Source organism: Condylura cristata, unplaced genomic scaffold (genome assembly GCF_000260355.1).
Source record: "Condylura cristata isolate star-nosed mole 26May11 unplaced genomic scaffold, ConCri1.0 scaffold00001, whole genome shotgun sequence".
In the NCBI taxonomy this organism is placed as follows: Eukaryota; Metazoa; Chordata; class Mammalia; order Eulipotyphla; family Talpidae; genus Condylura; species Condylura cristata.
The window spans coordinates 29795304-29820458 of NW_004567102.1; the positions used below are offsets into that span (position 1 = coordinate 29795304).

At 37.3% G+C, this 25155-nt stretch overlaps 1 protein-coding gene across 2 annotated transcripts in view; it reads right to left on the reverse strand.

Moving 5' to 3' along the window:
* The window catches only part of FILIP1 (filamin A interacting protein 1), a 169728-nt gene that overhangs the window by 40060 nt on the left and 104513 nt on the right, over nt 1-25155 (reverse strand). For both annotated transcript variants that reach the window (XM_012722642.1, XM_004673634.2), the window contains exons 3-4: nt 17876-18049; nt 13439-13617 (exon numbers count right to left, since the gene is read on the reverse strand). In XM_012722642.1, coding sequence (XP_012578096.1) covers nt 13439-13617; nt 17876-18049 — 353 coding nt within the window. The remainder of the gene's footprint in view (nt 1-13438; nt 13618-17875; nt 18050-25155) is intronic.

Sequence of the window (25155 nt, forward strand, 5' to 3'; positions counted from 1 at the left end):
AGAGAGAGAGATGCTAGTTGATAAGAGGTGAGGGGAGAGTTCCCCTCACCTCTTATCAACTAGCATATCTATATATCTCACATACTTACAGTTCATGTGTGAGAACATTTAACTTCTACTCTTAATACATTTCCATTATCTAATACAGTGTTATCAACCATAGTCACCAGTTTATTCATTAAATCATCAAACTTTACTCATTCCTATAGCTAAGTTTACACCCTTTACCAAAATCTTCCTATTTCCTACCCCCCTCCCCCCCCACAACTGGTCCCTTACACTCAATTTTCTACTTTATGATTCTATCAATTTGAGGTGGTTTTTTTTTAATCATATATAAAAGATACCATGCAGCATATTTCTTTTCCTATCTGGCTTGTCTAGCATAACACATACAAAGTCCTTCTGTGTTGTTGCAAATGACAAGAATAGTAGTCCTCTGTGTGTGTGTGTGTGTGAGAGAGAGAGAGAGAGAGAGGTCTTTATTCACTCATCTGTTGATGGACACAGGTATTTTCTGTATCTTATTTATTGTGAATAGTTCAGTATTAACTGACTGTTCACCAAGGACCTAGAATAATATTAAGCACTGTGAGACATGGCATGAACAAGACAGGCAAGGTCCCTAACCTATTGGAATTCACACTCTAGTGAGAAGTACCCAGAAGAAAGGGAGTACCCAGTAGAAAGGCTTTCAAAGGGAATAGAGAGTGGGGGTAGGGGGCCTGCTCTGTAAGGAAATTCTCTAAGACACTGACATAGAGGCTGAAAGATCAATGGAAGCAGTGATGCAAATAGCAGCCACAGCAGCCACAAGTGCAGGGGCCCTAAAGGGGAAGGAGTGTGGAGGGTTCCAAGTACAAAAAGACCTGGAGACCAGAACCTGGACAGCAAAGGAAGAGCGATACAAGGCTCAGGTGAAAAATTAATCTGGGTAGTTACCATCTGAATATCCTTATTAGGAACATGTACCCCTGACTCGTGTTTTGTAGTTCTGACAAAACATGAGATTCTGCCTGTGTACTATAGGGTTTTAAATCAGCATGAGAAATATTAGAATTTTTTAAATGGGAAATGAATATTTTAAAACATGTAACACCTCTATCCTTACATGAATGGGATAAAAGAAATTGGCATGCCCAACAATCTTATGGCCTTTGCTCTAGACAAGGCCTCCATTTGATTTTTTGCCCCCACACCCCAATATATTAGAGGATTCCATCACCCAATTTAGTCAGAACATTTGCCGATCCTGCCTGATTGAATCTTTCATGTGGGGAACTTGTCAGCCTGTCAGAAAAAAGAGCTGAAACTTCACCAATGCTAACAGGTACTGCTTACCAATAATTGTATGTTTGGCAAATTTGGTTAGAGACTTGCTTTCATCACAGCATATCATTTGTCATGAATTACCAATATTCTCAAATAATATATGACAATTGGAATAAAGTATGTTGATTTTGTCCAATTTCCCATACCATAATAAAGAGTTGGATTTTATTCTACTTGGGGGCAGGAGGCAAGAATGGAAACACAATGTCTAAAAGAGCAATATGATGGTAGATTGGATAAGACTTTATCTTCAGAATAAAGTGGCAATAGTTATGGAGAAAATAGACTAATTCCATGCATATTTAGAGGTAGAATCAATACAATCTACTTGTGGCTTTATATGGAAGACTTATGAGAAAGAGAAATATTAAGGATCATTACTAGCATTTTAGTTTGAGTTATTAAATCAGGAGCAAAATTAAGTGAAATAAGCAAAATCAAGGAGGAATAGGTTTGCAGGAAGTAACCAATAGTTCCATTTGGAACACATTAAACCTGAGAAAGCTATTAAACATCCAAATGTGAATTTCTCAAGTACAGACATTGACTCAATTATTATTTACTAAATGAACTAAAGCAACACTTCTGTTTAAAGAGGATTAGTAAGTTTCTCTCCTATGAATGCAATACAACCAAATGGAGATATTTCCCCTCTCTTTTTTTTTTCTTGTACTAACTGAAATGTGTACTCCAATGTAAAATAATGCACATGGAAAGTATTATTGTGATCATGGGTCCTCAGACCAAGTTCTAAGTCCAATGTGGGTGGGGATCTTCAAAGACAATCTTTGATTATTTCAAAGCAGTCGATCAGAGTGTTCAGGCTTCCATCATCCTTTAAGCATCTGGCTGCCACTAAGCCTTATGACCTGAACATAAGTCTTAAAACCAAGACTCCTATAGATCTGAGGCATACAGTAGTGGATGGTGGGAGAAGAGGAGTCACAGCAGAGTAGGGTGAAGCAGAAGGGACTGAGGTGATGGATCACATGTGCTATGGTGGTGGGAGAACTATAGGGACTATTCCTGAGGGAATAAATCAAATGCAATGATGTAAGAAAATTAATGAATTAAATAAAACAAGATGGAAAAAAGTGTTCTTACAACTGCTCCTTATTCATATTGATCAAAGGGGGGAAAAAGCCAAAAATACATGTTTTCTGCATATTTCTGGGGAAGATCTAGTTCAGCATACTGCAAGTGTTTCTTGATGTTTCTTGATGTTTGGTCAGTCATTAGGCTGGCCAGTTCAACATGAACTCATCTCTGGAGACTTGTGCTCTAGAAATGTAAGACGTAGATTACTATGGGGGAGACCTCAAAAGGGCAGGCAAGGAGAAAAAAGATACAGATTATGTAGAAGCACTGCACTTGTGTTCTTATCTGAGGCTGGTCAATATTCTTCCAAAATCTCTTCCTGGAGGTTTGATAACAGTGTGGTAAATCAGAGCAGTAGTTATGTGTGCAAATTATTCCTCCTTCCTTATGAAAAATATAATCCCCAATTTTTTCAAGTATTACACAATCTGTAAGTCAAGTAAATCAATGAGCATAGGAAAGTTAGGCAATTCAGGAAATACTGGAGGGAAGGCTGGTGTGTAAAGAGAAGCAGGCTTAGTTACAGTATTTCCATGATTAGAACACAGGACTTGGTGACATTACAGTAAGTGACAAAGACTAGGTAACCAAAGTATTCCTCCCTTCTAGCAGCACCCTGGATGTGCAGCATAGTGCATCATTTCTAGTTTCCTTCACATTTCAGGTCAGACACAAGTACGTTCCTAAATGTATCAGAAAAAAACAAAGTAATTCTCAGTGAACTCCTACAGAATATTAGAAGCTATACAGAGAGTACAAAGAAAATCCTTAAGGCAAGAATGCACTAAGATTCACTAAAGCTGACCACTAGGTTGTTTGCAGTGGAAGCTCACATTCAATCCCTGAATATTATTTTAATAGTTTCTTGGCTAAGAATTCACATTCAAGAGCTGAATATGTTATGTATTGAGCATGAAAGATCCAACATTTGATTAATCTTTTCTGTTCAAACTTTTCACCACCATGAAGTACTTTCCAAACACAAGCATTCTTGGAAAAAGAGTGCACACCCATCAAGCAGCCAGGAAGAGAAACCTACAAACACTAAAAAACACCACCTTCCCAAGTTTCAACTACTGCTCTGGAGTCCAGGATTTGTAATGCTAATCTGAGTACCTTCTTCCATGCTGGAAAAAAGGGGGAAATATGAAAGTAATGGAGTTATTCACTGTGGTGCTAAGAGACAACACATTTTCCCAGTATTTTCCATTCTTAAATCTTTCTTGGGTGTATGAGTTTGTGCAAATACCTACACTTGCTTGGCATTTCTTGAGATGACAAATGGCTGTCCATTTAGGGGCAGCATTCCTACGGGTTTTCATTCCAGAAGAATAATCTCACATAATATTTTCAATACCTAATTTTGTCTGTGATGCTCTTCAATTAAAAAGTCAATCCAAAGAGGCTGGACTTGGAAACCAAAACTCCCAACAGGTTGGAATTTTTTACTTTTTATCTAGTTGTTTTCATAACCTCGATTCAGTTGTTTTCTCTGGAACTTATGCTTCAAGTATTTTTTAAAATTTATAGAAGACTTTGGATTTATATGTTTTCAGATACAGAATGCCTGCGAGAATCAACCAACTGCTTGATATTAAACTGTGTGGACTACAATTGATAGTATCAGAATATCGACAGTTCAGAAATAATTTTTTTATTCTGTCACTATAAATCACTAGTTATTCACTGTATTTTTGCCACTTGGGTAGGCTTTGAGGTTGTAATTATTTACTGTTGAAAATTTGCCTGTTGAAGTAACACTCTTGCTGGACTGTTTGGTTTTTTCCTCGATTTCCACTGTATGTTTCCTAAAACTTCCCATCTGCTCTAGTTCCTGAGGTTCTCTGATTAGCAGTGAAAATCAGCTCTTTATTTGCATATATAATATAGTATATTGATCACAGTCAACTTTTCATGCAAAAATTATGAAGTCTAGCCCTTCTGGACTCTATTTAATAATCCACAATAACTTCTGTGAAAAGTATACACATTTAAACCCCTCAGGTTGTATTACTATTAGATAAAACTCTTTAAATATATTTTATTGTTTTTTATTTAACACAATCTGTCTTATGCAGCTGTTGGAAAAAGAAAATATTCCCCAGGTTATTCTAAGTCAGTCCAAGCTGAGTTTAAACTTTTATTCTCTTAAAGATATACAATGTGTTTTGTCACTTCTTTTGAATTTAATGATTTTTTAATAACCAAAACTATTGATATAATGCAGTAAATTTATAACCTCAGCAAAGTTATTATAGCAGTTTTTCTTCCAAATGATGCTGATAGTTACCACATATTTTACTTCTCATAAAATTTTATGTGGCTAAAAATCATAATACAGCTTTTTGGGGGAAATTGTAATTTTCCAGCTATGTATTTCAGTTACGTGTTATTCTTAAAATATATGTGCATATATGTATTTGTATGTATGTATGTATGTATGTATTACACAGGGTTTATCTGTTCCTTGAAAACTTAAAAACTAAATACTAAAAAATCTTCCCTTTACATAAGCCATATCTTTTATCTTGATCATTTTCCTAAGTGGTAGCAACCACATAAAAATAGAAGGAAATGACCTTGACTAAAATATGGTTGTTTACAAATATATTACCTGAACATACTTGAAAATGACTGCAGTAACTGTCAATATTAAAGGGCCCAATTTTTTCCAAAAGATTTGGAATGCCATTTTTAAATATACCAACTATCTATTTTACTATCCCCATTGATCTGTCTATTCATGTACCAAACCACAACTTTGTGCATAGTGTAGCCTTAAAATGAATTTTTATTACTGGTGGGAAACTTTTCCACTAATTTTTATACTCAAAATTTTATTTCTTGCATATCTACATATAAAAGGAATAAATATATATATATGCATATATATAAAATAAATATCTATACACATATTTTTTATGTGAACTTTATAATACTTCTTTAGTAGCCATAATTTTAAAAAGTCCTGATGGTGTTTTTATTAGGATCAAATTAAGTCTGTAAATTAATATGTAAAGAAAATATATCTTTATGATGTTGAGTCCTTAAGGCCTAAAATACTAATAAGATTTCCAATCACTTGTTTCTTTCATGTCTCCAAGTAGCATATACAATTTGTCCTTATGTAGAACTTTTGCATTTTTAAGTTTATTCCTAGAGAACTTGTTTAATATGTAGTTTATAATATTTTATTCTTTGGAAATATAAAAAGGATTGATTTTTAAAAATTGATTTCCTGTAGTTTAATTCCTTGCCATTTCATTTTACTGAATTCTCTAATTGTCTGAGGTCAGTTTTCATTTTTTCTGAGTCTTTCAATAATCTACACACAAAAACAACTACCCCCAAACAACACAATACTTTGCATTGTTCTCAAAATGTCTTAAATTGATTAAATGTAAATGTGGGTTAGTGAAACTTCTGTAATTTTCCTTTTAATACTTAATACACAGGCAAGCAAAATAAATGATCACTTTTAGGTGGTATATGCTATGTCCTGTGGAATGGACTTTATATTTGTTGTATTATTAACATAAATAACTATAAGACAGGTACTCAGTTACCCTCATCCTACAAATGAAGAAACCAAGAACCAGAGAGATTAGAAAACCTGTCTAAAGTTACCCACTACTGGTCTGGGTCAATTTTAATTCAGAGCTATTTGGCTCCAGATAAAATGTACAAGGCTGAGAAAAGAATTGTTCTGGTTTATAGACTTTGCATTGGGAGGACTGGAACCATGTAGCCAGAGCAACTCACGGAAATTAACTTCAGCTGAAGAGGTTAAATCTATCTCAAATGATCCTCTGAAGATCACAGAACATTGTTGGACATCATTAATAGTCTGGAACTAGCCAAAATACCATATTACTTTTCTTTAACACACATATGACTTATTTTTCTAATGAATGGGGTACTACCTTCAGGACTTAAACTCATGTATACATGCAATATAATTGTCTTCATTTTCTTTATCGTATCATTTCTATAAGGGTTTCCATTCACCTTACTTTACATTGGGTAAACTCTGTCAAATCAGGATTTCATTATAAATTTAAGTTTAAATGTATAAGTAAATTTAAAGACTCTGCAATAAAGTCAATTCTCCTGAGCTAATGCCAGGTCTTCAGCACTCCATTTCTGCAGTTGGGATTAAATTCTGGGACCCTCGGGAGGATGGGCAAGAGATCATAGTCATTATCCTTCTACACTACCATTCTCTGCGGTGTACACTGTAGTCTCTGGTCTCAGTTGCTAATTTGCTTAGGTTGCCAGTCCAACTGAGTCATAGTTCTGTCCCCATTTCCAACTCTGTCTCAGCAATCCCTATGTCTTCTGAGAGTCATGGGGAAAATCTAGACATTCTCTTTTTTTTTAAGTTTATTTTATTTATGCATAAAAGAGCTGGGGTGTAGTCCAGAGGCTTTGAGGAGTAAGAGGACTCACCAGAGACTGAGTAGGGAACAAAACAGGCAGACTGACAGAAATACACTGCTGAGGGGAGCAGCGGGTGAGACAGGAGAGGTCTATAGCAGCATGTGGGTTAGCTCCCTGGCTGGGGATCCAACTCATGCTGCAGTGGCTGGTGGTAGCTTCATAGTGGTGAGACTTTATCTCTTGCATAACTTGGGAGGCCCTACACATTCTTAAAGATTTGTAGATATGAAAGCTGTCTCATGCTCTCTCCAACTGGACATATTAATTTTTACTATACTTTTTTCTGAATTATTGGAGGAACAGCCACAAGTTTTGCCATGCTTGGATTGGACTGTATAATCCACCCCAATTCATTTCTAGAGTGGATATTGGAGGGGTTCTCATGCCGAGCCACCACATAAGTCCCACTCTACCCCATCAAAGGTGCAAACTAGGCACATTAGAGACTAAGTAGCCAAGAGATGGAGACTGTCATTTTATAAATTTGAGTCACCTTTGAAAAACTGGAAGATCTTACTAAAATTACAAGTTTTGTCTTTTCCAGAAATTGAAATTGGCAACATTGGTCCCAGAATCTAAAATAGAATAAATCACCCTCAACTGAGTTGTGACTTTCTCTGGCAGAGCGTGCCCTGCAGTCCCTACCACTCATGGTATTTGTGCGAAAGAGCTCAATATGCTTTATTTAGTTGTGTGCTGCTGCTGAAAGATCACCCTAGTGACTTCTGGTCTAACTGGTTGTGACAGAGTCATAAAGTAGAAAGAATGATAGTTATGTGAAATGAGCTACCTCTATTTTTCTCAAACAGGTCTCTTCAGTAAATCAGATACTGATTTCAGGAATTGTCTAGCAATTCCCTGAAACCTTTCTGAAGGAGACCAAATTAATGACTGTTTATACCTGAAGAAGTTTCTACCATCTGACCACTTCCCACTACTTCTTGTTCTCTTTTTTTAATTAATTAGTTTAGAGTATATGCCAGTGGTGGCCAGTGGGAGGGAGAGTTGGTGGAGGTGAGGGGTGTGTGTGAGAGGATTCCCCAGAGACAGAGTGGGAGGCGGTGAGGAGTGTATGTGAGAGGATTCCCCAGAGACAGAGTGGGAGGCAGAACAGGCAGAGTGACAGAAATACACTGCTGAGGGGAGCAGCAGGTGACACAGGAGAGTTCTGCTGCACCACCTGGGTCACCAAACTGGCTGGGGGTTGAAGTACTACCACAGTGGCTGGTATAGTTGGAGGGCACTGAGACTTAAATACTGTGCTACCAAGCACGCCCTGGTTTCTTACTCTTATTTCTCATATTTGAATTCCAAATATCAAATTCTTTCTTCTCCTCCAATTTTTCCAGAAAAGTTATCAGACTGTTCAGCTCTCTTTTCTCCCTTCCTTCACACATTAGGGAAATGAGATGTTTTCTAATCACAAGGTGAGAACATGAGAAAAGAAAGGTTTTTTGTTTTTGTTTTTTTTCACTCTAAGGAAATCAGTTTAAAAGTTAATTTTTTCAATTTTAGCTATTGGCAAGTCACCTAGTAGAAAGAACATAACTCTCTGTTTTCCCATCTACTGAATAGAGATTTAATTATTTAGGGCAATAAATGGACATATACATACCTGGCATATTTGGGGTGGGGGGAGAGGAGTCATTAAAAGCTGACTATTAAATAGCTTGGAGCAGAGTGTTGAGCAAAGAAAAGAGGGCTCAGTTGTTTTCTGCTAAGCTACACCTTTTGATAACTTTCTGCTTGATAAGCCTTAGTCATTAATATATCATCAGCAATTTACTTCTACCAAGTTCTTTAGCGATAAGGCAGTTATAGCTAAGAAACTTAGCTACATTATGCCAAGGAACTATTGAGAATCTTTTTCTATAAAGTGAGCCAAGAATATTTCTCAGGATCCCAGGCTCTTGAAGCAATTTTTAAAAAATGTATTCTGATTGGCTATTGCCCTAAATAAGCAAGTGTAATAATATAGCCTGTTCCATGAACCATGAGGCAATGCCCATTCTCCTTCCCTTTGACCTGAGTAAGTACCAAAATGGGGCTTGAAAGATTCTCTTCTTTTTGAACCACTGTGCCTGCATTTTTGCTTCTATGCAAGTCAAGGTATGTCTCTTGGGATGCTGATTTGTACTTTAAAAAAATGAATTTATACTTGGAAGTTTGACTGCAATATTATATGGTGATGTAATTATTTATGTAGTCTCAGCAGAGTCTATAGACTCCAAAAACTTTAAAATCTATATCTACAGTTATAGATTTAGACAGTACTCCCCCATATAATTTACATACCCCTCAAATATTTCTTTAAGTTCCAGACCATTTTTCAGTGTAACTGTGTTCTCTCTATTTTGACAATCTTAAAACAGCCTTAGTAAAGTTTAAAATTAAAGTCACAAGTCTTGCCGTCCAGACAGGGAATAAAATAAAACTCTAAGGTGATCTCATGTGCTCAGAATTATGCCTTTAAAGTTCAAGTTGAATATGTAGAATATGCACCAAACAGAAAATAGCATATACACAAAAGCTATTTCTCTACCCAATTTTAGTTATTTCATTGAAGGATATTTCCCTCTTTATCATTAACAAAGCCAGGTAAGTCACAGCACTTTTCATGTGATTTTCTTTTTTAAATTTGGAAATATTTGTAAAAGTAAATATGCAATAAGTATGGCAATAAACTATGGCCACAGTCTGTTAACTTAGAAAAAAAGGAAGCCCAAAACAATAAACCGCTTGTTCAGGTACTTCACTTGCAGAATTTTTAAATATAAAATAAAGTTGGCCCTCCCTGGTGGCGCAGCGGGTTAAAGCACAGCACTAAGAAGCTAAAGCCACTTCTGCATGAGTTCGATCCCCACCTGCCCCGGAGGTGACCACATGGCGTGGCAGACCTCTCCTGACCCGCCCGCTGCTCCCCTCAGCAGTGTGCTTCATCGATCTGCCTGTTCTGCTCCCCACTCTTTCTGGTGAAGCCTCTCACCGCCCCTAAGTCTCTGGCCTGTTCCCCAGTTCTGGATGCACAAATAAATAAATCTTTAAAAAAAAATAAAAAAATAAAGTTAACACCTCCTAGAAAGTGGAAAATTATTTCTGCTTTGATAGCTGTTACACTTGTCGGGTGTAGGTCAGTAACAATTAAAAGTAGGTAGCCTGAAGAGGGGTTTTGTTTAGCTCCCCATAACTGCCATCACTCACCCATCAGAACTACTCCAAACAGAATGCATCCAAAATGTTATGTAAACTCAGCTCCAAACCCAGTCCCCATGTGGCTCTGTCCAAAACTTCTCCCATCCTGACAAACTAGAGAAACCCACTAGTCCAAATTTCTCTGAGTTTATGTCACTGTGACCACCATTCTGCCTATGGAGGTGTTGTGTTACAGTTTGGCTATAAGAGGAAGGGGTGAGATGTCCACACACACAAGAAGAAAACATATTGCAAGTTACTTTGCATGAGAGACTAATTGGCATAAAGTGTTAGACCAGTGGCCAGAACTGTTATTTTACTTTAGCTGCAAAACTTTTGGGGGCCTCAATTTCTCTATCTGTAGAATGAAGACTAATAAAATGCTGATCGCAAAAGTCCGTTATAAGGCTGGGAGCCTCAGATTTCTGGTTTGGGTAACTGTCTTAATCTGCATTGCTACTACTGATCTTATACACCTGTGCCCCTTTCTGTTGTTTTTAACAGCTTTCTGGAGGAAGTGAGAAACTCTTACAGAGCAGGACAAATGCAGAGAAATGGGGCTTAGATGCTGTTGGTGTGGCGATGGTGCCCCGCTCTGTACTCTACCTAGTGGAGGAAACTGGGTGATTACATGGAACAACAACGCTCTGAGGCCTATCTCAAGTCTCAAGTCCTTCCTTCCTTCCTTCACTCGTTCAGTCAAACAAAGGGAAATGTTACCAAAGGAAAGTTCTTGGATCTTTTTTTCTTCTTTTGCTCACAAAGATCTTTCCCAGAGAAGGGGAGTGGAGTACAAAAACAAAGCACAAAACAAGACTTGGAACTTTGGTCTACAGTCTACAAAAAGTCTACAGAATGACTCCCACTTGTGCTCCAAGTCACTGATTGTTTCTTAACTCGCTCAGTTTCCCCTACAGGTGTGCGTCTGGGTGGCGGGCAAGTACCGGCCACAGAGAGCTTCCGGGGCCCTGGTTGAGCCCAAAGGACGCAGTGCCAAGTCACGGGCTGAGTTCCTCGTGGGGTCAGCTCCCAGAGACCTGGCCCTCAGAAAAGAAAGCCTCCTCAGGTCAGCATCCTGCCAGCCCCCATAAGTAGATCTAATTATGACCGCTTACTTCAAAAAGAGGATTTAACCCAAAGCAGATTTAGTAGAGCAGTTTCCAAAAGGCAGCAGAAATCCCAGGCCTGACCTTTGAGAAAATCCTGAAGGCTTCACTGCCTTGGAAAGCAGCTAGCTCAGATCTCAGACAACTTCAGAGACGCCAACTTAAGTTGTCAGGGCTCTACGGGGGGTGGTTAATTAAGCATAAGTAGCATCTGTCAGGGTCTGCCGGATGGTGTACACTGGAGGCCAGTCAGGGATTGACCTGGGAAAAGCAGCCGCAGCAGCAAAATACTAAAATATAACCCCCTTCAGTGACAAATAGAAATTGAAAGTAGTTTGATGTTTAAGCATGAATCAAATGCCTTTTTAGTTCCCCATGGTGTTTATCAAAGTATCAAATGCATCTTACAATAATTTTTTAGAGTTTGATTTTGATTTTAAAAACCTTCCATAGAGAATTTTGCTCAGGAGAGGTGATGGTTGTAGTTGTTTCTAATAAAACTAAACTGAAGAAAGGGGCAAGGGTTAGAGTTGTTCATCTAGAGTTGAACAAGGTGAAGTCAGTAAGTAAACAAATGGAATAGGCTCACTGTATCATGTAGAGAAAAGTACTGCATAAAATGTAAAGCTCTCTATTGTGCATTATTTCAATTATTCTCACAGACATAAAAATTAGGGAGATAAAAGTATAGTTTTATCTTAATCTGAATGAGTACAGGCAATCCACCCCAACAACTCAGTTGAACAAACTATGCAAATGAACTACTATCAAAGAAACTGTCAAAAAAACCAGACAGATCTGGTTCTAGATCAAAGATAATATACAAAGTGATCAGAAAATAATGAATTAGTGTAAGTGTTCTTTAAAATTGCTTGATTTCAGCAGCTCTTCCTGCCCGCTTGCACCTATGCAAGTGTCTTTTCCTTTCCTGTCTCTTTCTAATAAACTTACTCTTTAAATATAAAAAATAATTGCATGATTTCAGGTCTTTTTTAACAAGACAACATCAAAGAGTTATTGACCTCTTACCTTATCAAATTTTGACAAAGTGCTGTTGTAGAGATATGCAGTTTACCCAAAGAAGGTCAACAGAACCTATTTTGCAGTATTTTAGTGCTTGAGGTAGTACAGTTTATAATGATCAAGGAGGTAGATTTTATTCTCACTCTGGGTTACCCTAAAATGTCAAGCTAGACCATCATTTTTTTTCAAACATGAAACTGATAATCCTTAGTTTATAGGAACAGAATATAGGCTTACAGGAATCATGAGTTAAGAGTATTTTGTGTATGTAACACTTCCATTTTTCCTCTCCAAGGATGTGCCAAGTCTGATATCAAGTGAATGTTGCCAATATTTATTTTAAAAATCAGCACAAACCTGTTTTGTTGCATTCTTTTATTTACTCTGATTATGACAGATTTTGTTTTTCTTACAAGTAAACTTATATGGGAAAGTCATATCTCTTTTAAATAATTTAATAGATAATAAAGTGAGATTGGTAAAAACTCTTTCTGAGTGGCTCTTAATTTGCAAGATCTAAGAACAGAAGCAGAGACATTTGGTAACTCAAAGACTTAGGATTTCATTGGTTTCAAAAACGAGTTCACAGAATTACCATTCAGCTAAGGGAAGGAAAAGGAGTGAATATGCTAAAAAGAAGATGCTGAAAAACTGGATTGTATAGAGGAATTAATTATAAAACTTTTTAATTTGGCATTTTTTGCTGCAAACATGGCTATCCCTTGTCTGAGAAAATGACATGCAAGGACATCAAGACACAATACAGTGAGTTTTAACTTTGAGTTTAGTTTTTTCATGTTGAATTTAAAGTTATTCAACCCTGAGAAAGTGAAGCAGATAGTCCTAGCCACTAAGTTACTTATAGACAACCAAATATAATGACTAGGTTTCATTTTAAGTGGATACATTTAAGAATTTTCCTTCCTGAATAAGTGGGTTCTTTCAAATAACAGAAAGGTTTTTCAAATGTAGGTGCTTCATTGATCGAGGTCAAATATCAGCCCCTGGTAGTTTCCAGCTTTACATCACAGCAATCATGTGCTAGCCTACTTAGATGCATCCCCAAACACAAAAATCCCAGGTAAACTATTTCTCTCTCTATAGTCACAAACCATTCAGCAATCGGAATTGGACCCTGGGCACCTGTCTGTGGTGTCACTGGACCAAAGTGTGACCTCTGATAGGGAAGCCCAGAGGGAAGAGGCCTGCAAGCAGCCAGTGTGGCTGGAGCCAGGCGTGCACGTTACCTCTCCCGCTCCTGCTCCAGCAGGTTGGTGAAGTCGTCGCTCTTGTTCATGTAGTCGGTGTGCTTGTGCTTCTCATTCTCTAGCTCGTACACTGTGCGCCGGTGACACTTCTCTGCCAGCAGCAGCTGCTCTAGCATGCGCCGATAGGTTTCTTTCTGTTTTTCCTCAAGTCTGTCCAACTGAGTAAGCAAACATGGGAAGAGCTTAACATTTTATTTCATTTGCATATGTCTCTAAATAATTTGTTGACTTTAGTCTAGGATTTATTACTTGAAAAGGAGAACATTGAGTCTGTTATTCTTTGCAATTTTCCCCATTCCATCATTCTCTCTGGCTAATTGGCTTTACAAACTAGCCATAATAAGGCTGCAGTAACTTCTCACCTGGCCCTTTTCTTCTATGAACCTCTGCATGGCTCCCCTATACTTCCAGAATAGAACAAACTCTCACTGCTTTCATGAAATGTCAGAAAACGCTATACTCTGAAAGAAAGAGGATGACATTTTTCTTGAGCTCAGAAAAACTAAGAGTTTAGTACATACATATAGCAAATTCTTTCCCTGGGAAGGTGTGCAGTTTTGTGCATTTCTGGGGAAAGTATATGAAAGAGTCATAGCTTCTTCAAGAGAAGCTAACTGGGTATTTCAGAACTTGTACAGAGGATGTATCTCAGATAAAATAGGGCTTTTCAAACATTACTATAGGGTCTTTGTACCTATTTCTCTGGCCAGGGTATGCGCTCTGAAGGGGAGCATACCTTAGAGATCTTTTTAATCCCAAAGTAAGGCTCAGTGAATGTTTGTTAAACTGAACTGCTTCTTTCAATCTTGCTAATTCTCTATCATATTCTCCTGTTCAAATTCTTATCCACAGCTGTCAACATCAGCACTACTGGCATTTTGGGTCAAATAATTCTTTATTTTTTATTTTTTTTTTAAAGATTTATTTATTTATTGATACAGAACTGGGGTACAGGTCAGAGATGTGGAGGGTGAGAGGATTCACCAGAGACAGAGCGGGGAGCAGAACAGGCAGATCGACGAAGTACACTGCTGAGGGGAGCAGCGGGCGGGTCAGGAGAGGTCTGCCACGCCATGTGGTCACCTCCAGGGCAGACGGGAATCGAACTCATGCGGAAGTGGTTTCAGCTTCTTAGTGCAGTGCTTTAACCTGCTGCGCCACCAGGGAGGGCCCAAATAATTCTTTATTTTAGTAGAGCTGTCCTGTGCATCGGATAGCCTTTAGCAACATTCTTGGCTTCTGCCCCCAAGAGGCCAGTAGTACCACCCCTGGTTGTGACAAAACTATCCCTAGACGATGTAAAATGTCCTCTGGAGGAAAAATCTCTGATACTGAACCAAAGCTTTAGTCAAAATAGACATATTTAAAATGCATTCCATAGCCATCTCCCCATGATCCACTGGAGTAACTTCAGGTTGTAACTGTTGCTCTCGTTTCCATTTTTCCTTTCTATAATAAGGATGATCCAGTATCCTCTATAATTGCACAAAACCTTTCTTATGAACAGGTCATGGCTGGAACCTAAAATAAAAAGGGTATTATTCCCATAATCCTCTGTGACTTCTGACTAGATCTTTATTTCCTTTGCCTAAGAGTAAATGACAAACTGGTGGAGAAGCCCAGGTTAACTGGACGCTGATGCTATCTGAGACTGTCAAATTGTTGTGTTTATGTCTTCTGGCAAATTTCTGTAGTCTCAAAGGGACAGTCTATACAAAGTATATTCTCTTATTTGGAATAACTGTTACAAAAATAATTCTCCCGTATTTCTATAAATGAATGTAATTTTTACCACATTTATAGAATTTCTCAAGCATTGCTGAAATACCACAGATATGTAAAAGCAATCTCTCCCCCCTTTAATCTTACCTACAATAATATAAATAAGGATGCTTTATTGTTTGGAAAATAGGTAGAAAAGTAGCTTCTCCTTCTTTCTTCCTGTCCTTCCCCATTTATCCATAAGGAAGGGTATATGTGTGACTCATCTGAAGGTTGTATTTATGAAGGGTCATCTGGGGAAGGAAGTGACAGTCCAGCTGACACAAGGGGGCAGTAAGGAAGACCATAGGTAAGAAATGGGCTCCTAGGTCTGGGCACAGGGACAATAAAAGAAAAAGATTCAAGAAGTTTTAAATATTCATGTGGAATAGCAGAGCACCTAAAATTAGACCTAGGGATAAAGGTAGTCACCATTACAAATTCCTGAACCCTGCAAAAACATACGTATGTTTCCAATACCACTCAGTGAAGCCAAGGATAGTGCATGCAAAACAGACACCTCTGCCCAACTTAGAGTTTGCCATTTCCAAAAATTATTCACCTTTCATGATAACAGGATGTGTCCAATGTGACACCTGTCCCTGACTTACTGGGCTCCTGTATAGCTGAAGATTATTGGTATCTACCCTATCTATTGTGCTTAGCCATACCCTGTCTCTTTTTGGCATTTGTATAAATAACATGAGCCTGCATTGTGTTTAGCCCCAGGGTCAAGAAATATCATTCCATTTGAGATAAACTGACCTGGGAGACAGGGATTTTCTTGTATTTAAAACTTATGAATGGGAAAACAAAAGCAAACTCTACTTGGGTGATCAATTAAGATTCCTTTGGCTAGGTTTAGTCAGAACAAGAATTTGAGAAGCAAAGAAAATGGAAACCTTAATTTCTTTGGAATTTTGCATAAGAGTTGTAGATTTTTATGATTTCTTGGTGGACAAAGCTATGGGAATTTTAATCTTCTGAGTCTATACCTAAACAAACTTTCATTATATTTTCATAGAGACATTTAATTGTGGTGATAGTTTCTGTTCAATCATATGTGGTACATTTTTAATATACTAGTTCCTTTTGATATCATTGGCTTTAACTCACAAGGAAGTTGAAGGAATTTAATATTTGTACCTTAATCCCTCCACCCACCCAGCAGATATTTGTCAAGGGAGAGGGGTCTCCGATATTGGGATCACTGTTAATTATCTGGAGAGTTTCATTTAACAATTTAGCTGGGCTTAATTGGTATGGAAATTAAAATGATAGTTCATACCCTGGTAAGTGTGTCTTTTGAAGAAGCTGAAGTGATACAATGTATCCAAACTGAATTCTCCAATTCAGCTAATTATAATTTTAGGTTGATGTTTTGACCTCTATATGTCTTTTACTTCTCAAATCCCTTTAGCTTTGGAACTAATTAAGGATGTCAACAATTATCACCTTCAGGTCCCAGGAAATACTTATCACTAGCATTGTTGAGTACCAAGTATGTTGGTACTCAAAAACTTGCCAAAAGCAAGTTGTACCAAAAAACTTGCCAAAAGCTTTACAGGCATTGCTTCATTTAATCCTCATACAATTCTATGAAATGTGTGCAGTTGTTACTTTCACGTGACATGGTAGTTAAGGAACCTGAGTCTTAAGGAGCTAAGAGTCCTACCCAAAGCCACATGTAGCAAATAATCTGGGATTTCAGACAAGCAGGTAGATACAGCCTGACGACTATATATTATCATAAAACCATCTAGTAGCATTTTAGGAAAATATGAATATAGACCTCCCACTTATGTCTGTGTATAGAAATTAGAAAATTATGGGATCCTCAATCTCTTGTGTATGCTGTGATCTTGTCTGAAATCTGTCAAACTGAGCTACTATGAAAGTTTGACTTAACAGTGTACTTATAGGAAACTGCTTCATACTTTCATTTATGATGCTGATTTACAAATTATGAATTTTTTACATGAATTCTGGAATGACCATAAGGTTAGATTCATCAATAGTTTCTCCACTTGGCACAGAACATTTATACAATGTGAGAGTATTTTTAACATGTAATATCATGGGTAATTAGTTACAATAATCAATAGTTCCTAAAACAATATTGTTTAAGCATGATTAAATACAGCTGTACTAGATTTCATGTTAAACCATAATCCCAAGCATTCCATTGAAATTTTTCCTCAACATTGTATTTTAGCTACCCACATGAAAATATTTTAATTGTTTTTAACAAAGAAACCAAAACACAGCAATGACATAACCATAAATATTAATAATAAATCATTTTATATTACCAATTTGATAATAATTCTGACAACCCAATACTAAAGCTGATAAATACTTCTTTTCATACATGTCATCTCTTAGAGAAATAAGAGTAATAGACTGCAAAAGCATGTAATTATCATAATCATATGGTGAAATAGATTTCATGCAATAAGTATATTTAACAAAAGCTTTTCAATACTAAATTCTTATCCATAGTCCTTGAATTGCTTAATTGTATCTTAGTTCTATGTTGGGTTGTCATAAAAGATTTTGCCTTTGAACGAAAATGCTAGAGCATATGAAACAAAAGAATGTGAGGCTCTCACTCTGCTTGTCCCTTCTAGAAGCACTTGCTAGTGTTGTTTTTACCTCTGAAATCGGTTTCTCATAGACATCTTCTCCTATAGATTTCTCCTGGGCTAGGATGGCATCTCGGTGCAGGACCCGCAGCACTTTCTCTGGCTCAGCAGACCCATAATGAGCCTCCAGAACCTCAGGCTTGGTTTTCTCTGTCTTCAGCATGTGGATCACATCTTCCCTGGCCTGCAGCAGAAAGTACAACAAGGTAAGACGGTTGACAACATAAATATCATGCCAGGCTCACAGAATCAACACAGCATATTGAGTGCATCCCCATCTCTTCTGGGCTGTTGGCAAATTCACTGGGTCTTCTGTTCGTATTTTTCACCAAAAGCATATTGGCACGCAGATACTGTGCTTCATGTTGCTAGGAAGCAGACAAGCAGGAAAAGGGTTGATGCTAATATTAACTACATAAAAATTGCTTGATCTAAGTAGTGATGGTTGTGAAGGGGGAGGACAGTTCCTTAGATACTTACCTGTGTTAGTATTCATGGGGTCAATGACAATATAAAGTTTTCTGGTTTTATATATATATATATGATCTCTATGTAGTAGTCAAATCTGGTTTAAAATAAAACTCTGCTCTCTCCATTCCAGTTAAAATTCCATATGCAATTAGCAAAAAAACAGTCTTTATTAGCAATCTCTTCTTTCCTATCAGGTGATTCATGTTACACAGCTGAAATACTTAGGAACTCACATTGTGCTGAGATGGAATTTTCAATCTAACATATTCTCACTAAAGGTGAAATGTAATCCTTTTAACATCCAGACTTAAAATCAGATGAATCAAGTTGGCACGAACAGTTTTTCTTTTGGTTTCTTTACAAAATTATCATTTTGTTAAAGCTCGTAAGAAAAGCATACTTATTTTATATCATATTGATTATGGGTCCCATTATATAAAGCAAATACATCTGGATGTATTTTCTACTGGGTAGTAGTGATGATTGTTCTAATTATAATGGAGCTGACATTTGCTAAATGTACTCCCATCTGGTCATATACTTGTTTTTCTAGTTATGATGATGGTAGGAAGTATTCTAACTTTATTCCACATTGAATCAAAGAACAAACTTGTTGACAACAGAATTTCAGTTTGTGACTCCCATGTTATGCTAATTATGGGGTTGAAATGATACTCTCATGGTATTTTAAGTAAGAATGTTAACTAGTTAGTCCTGAGATAGGACCATTATAGAGTTTGCCTTTCTTTTGATTTCTCACATTAGAGCTTTTTCATAGTCTCCAAATTAATCTAATTCCAGATGGCTAAACACTAATTTATTACATGAATGTCAATGTACTGGAATTTGCAAATTTTCCCCGGTTGTCTCTGCCACATACATATGTACTCATTTCAAGGCAAAAAAAAAAAAAAAAAAAGGAAAGGAAAATATTGAAGAACTTAATTTTTTGGAATTAGCAAGAAAATTAAACGTTAGAAGCAGTTTCATGGGAAGGCAATGTGTCTCCTTGAAAAGTGGAAGGACACATGCAGTGCTCAGGTTAACAGCACATATGCTAAAACTGGAACCATACAGAGGCATGAGCCCTGCAGAAAACTGACAGACGCTCCAATTTGTGGAATGTTTCCTATTTTTCTATACTGTCAAAAAACTAGCAAGGGGTCCTCGCTGGTGGTGCAAGGGGTTAAGTCTTAGCATTATCAAGGAAGCAGCAGCCTCTCTAGAAAGAGTTCATCCCCCACCCTGGGTGTGATCCACATGGCGTGGCAGACCTCTCCTGTCTCACCCTCTGCTCTCCTCAGCAGTGAACTTCAGTCAGTTTGCCTGTTCTGTTCCCCACTGTGTCTCACCTTCCCCTACCTCTGACCTACACCCCAGCTCTTGCATGCATAATTTGAATCTTTAAAAGAAAATTAACAAAGGTGTAAAGCAATGGTACTTAAGTTAAATATATATATATATATATATATATAAATAAAATACTTTATAAAAAGAAACAAAACTGTACTTTTATAAAAGAAAGAGAAAATACTTCATTCCTATTTCATATAAATGAAATAAAGGCAAATAATGTAATAGAAAGTTCTCTTTTTACATACCCAGTGCTGAGAAACCACCTAAATTCTAACGATAGACAAGTGTACACATAGTTTCTCTGAGTATTAACACAAAGGAAGCAAAAAACCAAATTCTGCCCAAATGATTATTCTATACTGTTTTTCACCCTTCCTTGATTCCTTTTAGAATTGCTTCAAACACAGCAATAGAGCTAGATAGAACAGCTATTAAGCTAAGTGTACTGAAAGCAGGATAGTGTAAAGACTATTAATGTCCCCACCTAATATTTATCTTGATTAGTCACATTCTGAATAACAGCTGAAGGAATCACAGGAACTATTTCCAGGTGGCATTTCCACAAATGATATTATGCAAAAATGTCTTTAGTTGTGGATGAAGATCATCAGAAAATAGTTGTGAAATGTAAACTAGCTCCTATAATCTTGGGTACATAAATTCCACTAGTTAGCATACATTTATAGATCTGAGCATAAAGGAAATTAAATAAGTCTTAAATCTATCAGGCAACTAGGAATTGGAATTCAAACTTGAAAATAAAATTCACCAGATGGTATAATAAAACAAGCCCAGTTTGAAGAAACTCAGAATTAGCTTCCAATTGCAGTTGTGATGTGATTTGTACAAGTTGCTAACATTACTTTGACCTAATTTTGTTGTCCATGAAATAGGATCATGGTAACTTTCTCATATGATTATTATTAGTATGAAATCAGTTATAAACAGATAATATAGAGATTCACACACAGTAGGTGCCAGTTGGTGGTAATAAATCAATGGAGTTTCTTTTAGGTCTCCACCATTTGATGCCTTTTTTTTCAATGGGGACAAAAAGAAGGTTGTAAAATATAGTCTTCCCCAAATATAACATTTAACCAAATAAAATATTTATGACTGGTATCATTTAACTGTCTAGAAATTTCACTATTTGTTCTGAGCATTTTTTTTAAGTTTTATTTATTTATGCATACAAAACTGGGGTACAGGCCAGAGGTGCAGGGGTGGTGAGAGGATTCACCAGTGACAGAATGGGGAGCAGAACAAGCTGATTGGCAAAGTACATTGCTGAGGGGAGCAAGTAGGAGGAGTCAGGAGAGGTCTGCTCTGCCATGTGGGTCACCTCCCTGGCCAGGGGATGAACGGGTGCTGAAGCAGATATGGCTGGCTTCTTAGTGCTGCACTTTAACACATTTCACCGCCAGGGAGAGTCCTGTTCTGAACACTTTTTCCAAAAAGAATCTTTTGTTGTGTGACAATTTCACATAAAATAAAAAATTCTTTGCTAGTGTTCTATTTTAATAACTAAAATTCATTAAAATAAAAATAGTCTTTAAATGAGAGCAACCACTTTCCAAAAGTTAGTTAATCTCCCTGACTCAGTTCCTTGTCTGTAAAATGAGGCATAGATCCCTCTATATCATAGAGAAGGGATCATACAAGGTTCTAACAAGATAATGTAAATAAAGGGCTTTTAAAACTATAGTAATAGTTGGACTATTACTGAAATAGGTTACTATTTAAGTTTAAAAGTTTAAACTATTCAGTTTTAAAATATGTAAGTATGGTTGGTATTTGTCTTCTTGACCAAATCTTCTCATTTTCTAAGAAAGCAGCTGTTTGTTTTTTTTTTTAAGATTTATTTATTTATGCATACAGATCTGGGGTACAGGCCAGAGGTGAAGGGCAGTGAGAGGATTCACCAGAGACAGAGTGGGAAGCAGAACAAGCAGAGCAGCAAAGTGCACTGCTGAGGGGAGCAGCGGGTGGGTCAGGAGAGGTCTGTGGCGCCAGGTGGATCACCTCCGGTGCTGAAGTGGCTTTAGATTCTTACTGCTGTGCTTTAACCCGCTGTGCCATCAGGGAGGGCCCAAAGAGTAGTTTTTTGTTTTTGTTTTTAATTCCAGCTAAGGTGAAACAGCTTTCTTCTCTCCTTAAAATCATTTATGCTTTAACTGAATTAACTGATATTCTACATATAATACCTTTTTAATTATTAATTACACTAGACTCTAAATAATAAAGAAAAAGACAGTGGAGTATCCCCGGTGGCACAAGGAGTTAAGTCTCAGCACTATGAAGCTATCAGCAGCCACTGCAGCAAAAGTTCAAACCTTGCCAAGGAGCTGATTCAAGTGGCACAGCAGAGCTCTTCTGTCTTGCCTACTGTTCCCCTCAGCAGTGTAATTCAGTCAGTCCACCTGTTTTTTCCCCCCACTCTGTTTCTAGTGAATCCTCTAACCGCCTCTGCCACCCTCACCTCTGGCCTACACTCAGCTCTTGTATGCATAAAGAAATAAAAAAAAAAAGTCTATGATGATATAATAATGTACACTATGTATTTAGAAGCACACTACTATAAATTTACAAAATGTTTTTTCATTGCTATAGTAATAATCGTGAAAGGAATACAAGTGTTGCTCATGAATTTTTAATAGTATGAATTAATTTTAAAATAGTAAATCATTAATGCTGTCGATATCTGTTTAGTCAACAGATTAATGAAGGTAACTATGTGATCACAGTAGTAGTTTCACTGCTTTGATCACATGATTGAATCTATGTAAATATGATCCCACATTCTTGGGATAAACCCTTTTATATCTCCATTTTGAGAAGTTTGTAAATTTTTCTATAAATGAATGAAATTCAAAATATAAGAAAATAAGAAAGTTTCTGTCCTTGAACATGACTAGTTTTAAAAAGATTTTTATTTATTTATGCATACAGAACTGGAGTGCAAGCCAGAGGTGCATGGGCAGTGAGAGGACTCACCAGAGACAAATGGGGAGCAGAACAGGCAGATAGACAAAGTACACTGCTGAGGGGGGCAGCAAGCGGGTCAGGAGAGGTCTGCTGCACCGTGTGGATCACTTCCACATCAGGGATCAAACTTGCACTGAAGTGGCTGCGCTAGCTTGCCTTGCTGCATCCTAACCCATTGCACCACCAGGGAGGGGCCAAACATGATTATTTCCTTGGAGAAGTTTTATCAGGAGTAAGTCATAGCAAATCTTAGGATACTAGGAAGCTGCTAATAGGCCACTATATTTAAATACATGTAAAGGAACCCAGAAGGAAGCATACTTTGATGAGAACTCTAGGAAGGAAAAAGAAAGGAGATGAGGGGAAGATAAGAAAATGAAAATATTCAATTTATTAGTCCTGATGATGAGGAGTAAATATGAAATGAGGTTATAGAAAAATACACAAAGGGTCATATATCTCCTTTCCATTCTATATGGTCTCTCTTTCTGCCCTGGGAGGCATAGGAAGGCCAAGAAAGTAATGTCTCCCACTTCCTCAACAACTGAAAGTGAATCAGGTGGCACAAGGGGCTATCTCAATTGGCTGCTTAAGAAACTGACTCAAAACATGTGGGGGCAGCAAAGAGCCACTTTACAAAACCTAGGCCCAACCAGGTGAGTGTATGATTCATCTTAAATAATCAGGAAGGGCATGTGCGCTTTGCTGGGCACAGGAGGGACCAGATAAGACAAGGACAGGAATAGTTGGCATAATTCAAAAGAAGGTTTATTCATTCAATAAATATTTGTGCATGTTTACTTTGTTGCAATGTATTGCATTCAGTGCTGGAGATATAATTGCACGCTCAGGGATTAAAGTCTAGAAGGATATAGCCAAACACTGAAAAAATACTCACAATATTTGGATGGAGGAGCTATAGAAGCCTAAGGATTTCTTCTAGGAGAATACTTGAATTGAATCTGAGCTCACAGAGGAAGCTTCCTGGAGGACATGACCCAAAATATCACAATGAATACATGAGACAGAAAAAAAGGGAGGAGTTAGGATGAGAATGTGTTAAGTCAAGGGAAGATTATAGGCAAATGTCAAATAGTTTTAGATGTATGGACAAATACAATATGAGATTGGAGTGGTAAACAACAGGCAACTCATGAAAAGTCATAAATCATGCAGTGGCTTGTATTTTATTACTGAACAAAAGAAAGAAGGTTGGAATTTTTAAGCAGCAAGGCAGTAACATGGTCAAATTTGCATGGTGGAAAGCTTATTCACCTATTCACCTACTCTGTTAAAGATACAGAAATTCTGAATCATCAGGTCTTGGTGTAGCCTAGAAATTGCAATTTAAAATAGCTCTGCAGGTAATTCTAAAGTGCAGTGTAATTAGAAACTGGTGCTCTGGTACAGGAAGATGAGTTAGTTCATCATCAAAAACAATTAAAATGTCTGCTCTGTTGCTCAAGGTTCCCTGCAGGGTTGCTTGTCTCTAGGGTTCTCGGTGTTGTACCTATATATCCATTTTGCTAATGCTGATCCTTCGCCAGGGAACCATGGCCACTTCAGATCAGCAGGAGGGTCCAGGGAAACAGTAGGGAAATGTTTGCTAGTTTTGGGCAAAGTAAGGTGACTGTCCCATTTTGCCTGGGACTATGGGCTCTCACCAAATTGTACTTTTGTAAACCAGGACAGACCCAGATGAACTTGGATGAGTTTGTCACTGGAGGGTAAACACTGAATAGGTAAGAGACTGGATATCCCAAAATGTCCCTGTATCTACCTGGGCAATGATGAGGAATTACTATACTCAGAAGCTGTATTTCATTGACAGTATTTCCAAAATGTAGCTTTCTTTAAAGGAAAAAAAAATGCCATTATTGATAATTATGCCTGGTAACAATGGTAACTATTTTTTAAACTTGTGGGGTTTGTTTTACCTCTAGGGAGAAACCCATAATAAGCATGAAGAAAACTTAGTTGTTATGCCTAGTTGACATAGTTTTTTCCAACATTTCTAAAATGGGATGTGTATAACCCTGGGAGCACAGGGTAGAATCACAATGAACCTTGGAACATCTAGTTAAACCTGATGCATCCACCTGAAGTACTGAGATTATTACAAGTTCAATATTGACTTGAATATTTAGGAAATAAAATAAATATTAGGAAATAACACAAAACTTAAAAACATTTGCTTGAGGTATACAGTTTGGGACAGACTCTTAAATGATGCCACCAGACCCTAAGCTTGGTGGTCAACTTAGTTGGTTGAGAGGGGGAAACCTGTCCCTTCTAATGATACTGCACACCTCAAACAAGGCATTTCCTGCACACCTCAAACAAGGATGCTTTTTGAGGAAAGAATAAATCTGTTTCTGTGCTTACAGAATCAGAATGTTACAGTTCTGAAACACTGTCACTTATCTGTATTATTTAGTCAACTACCTAACGATGGTCCTATTGCTGCAGTGAATTAAA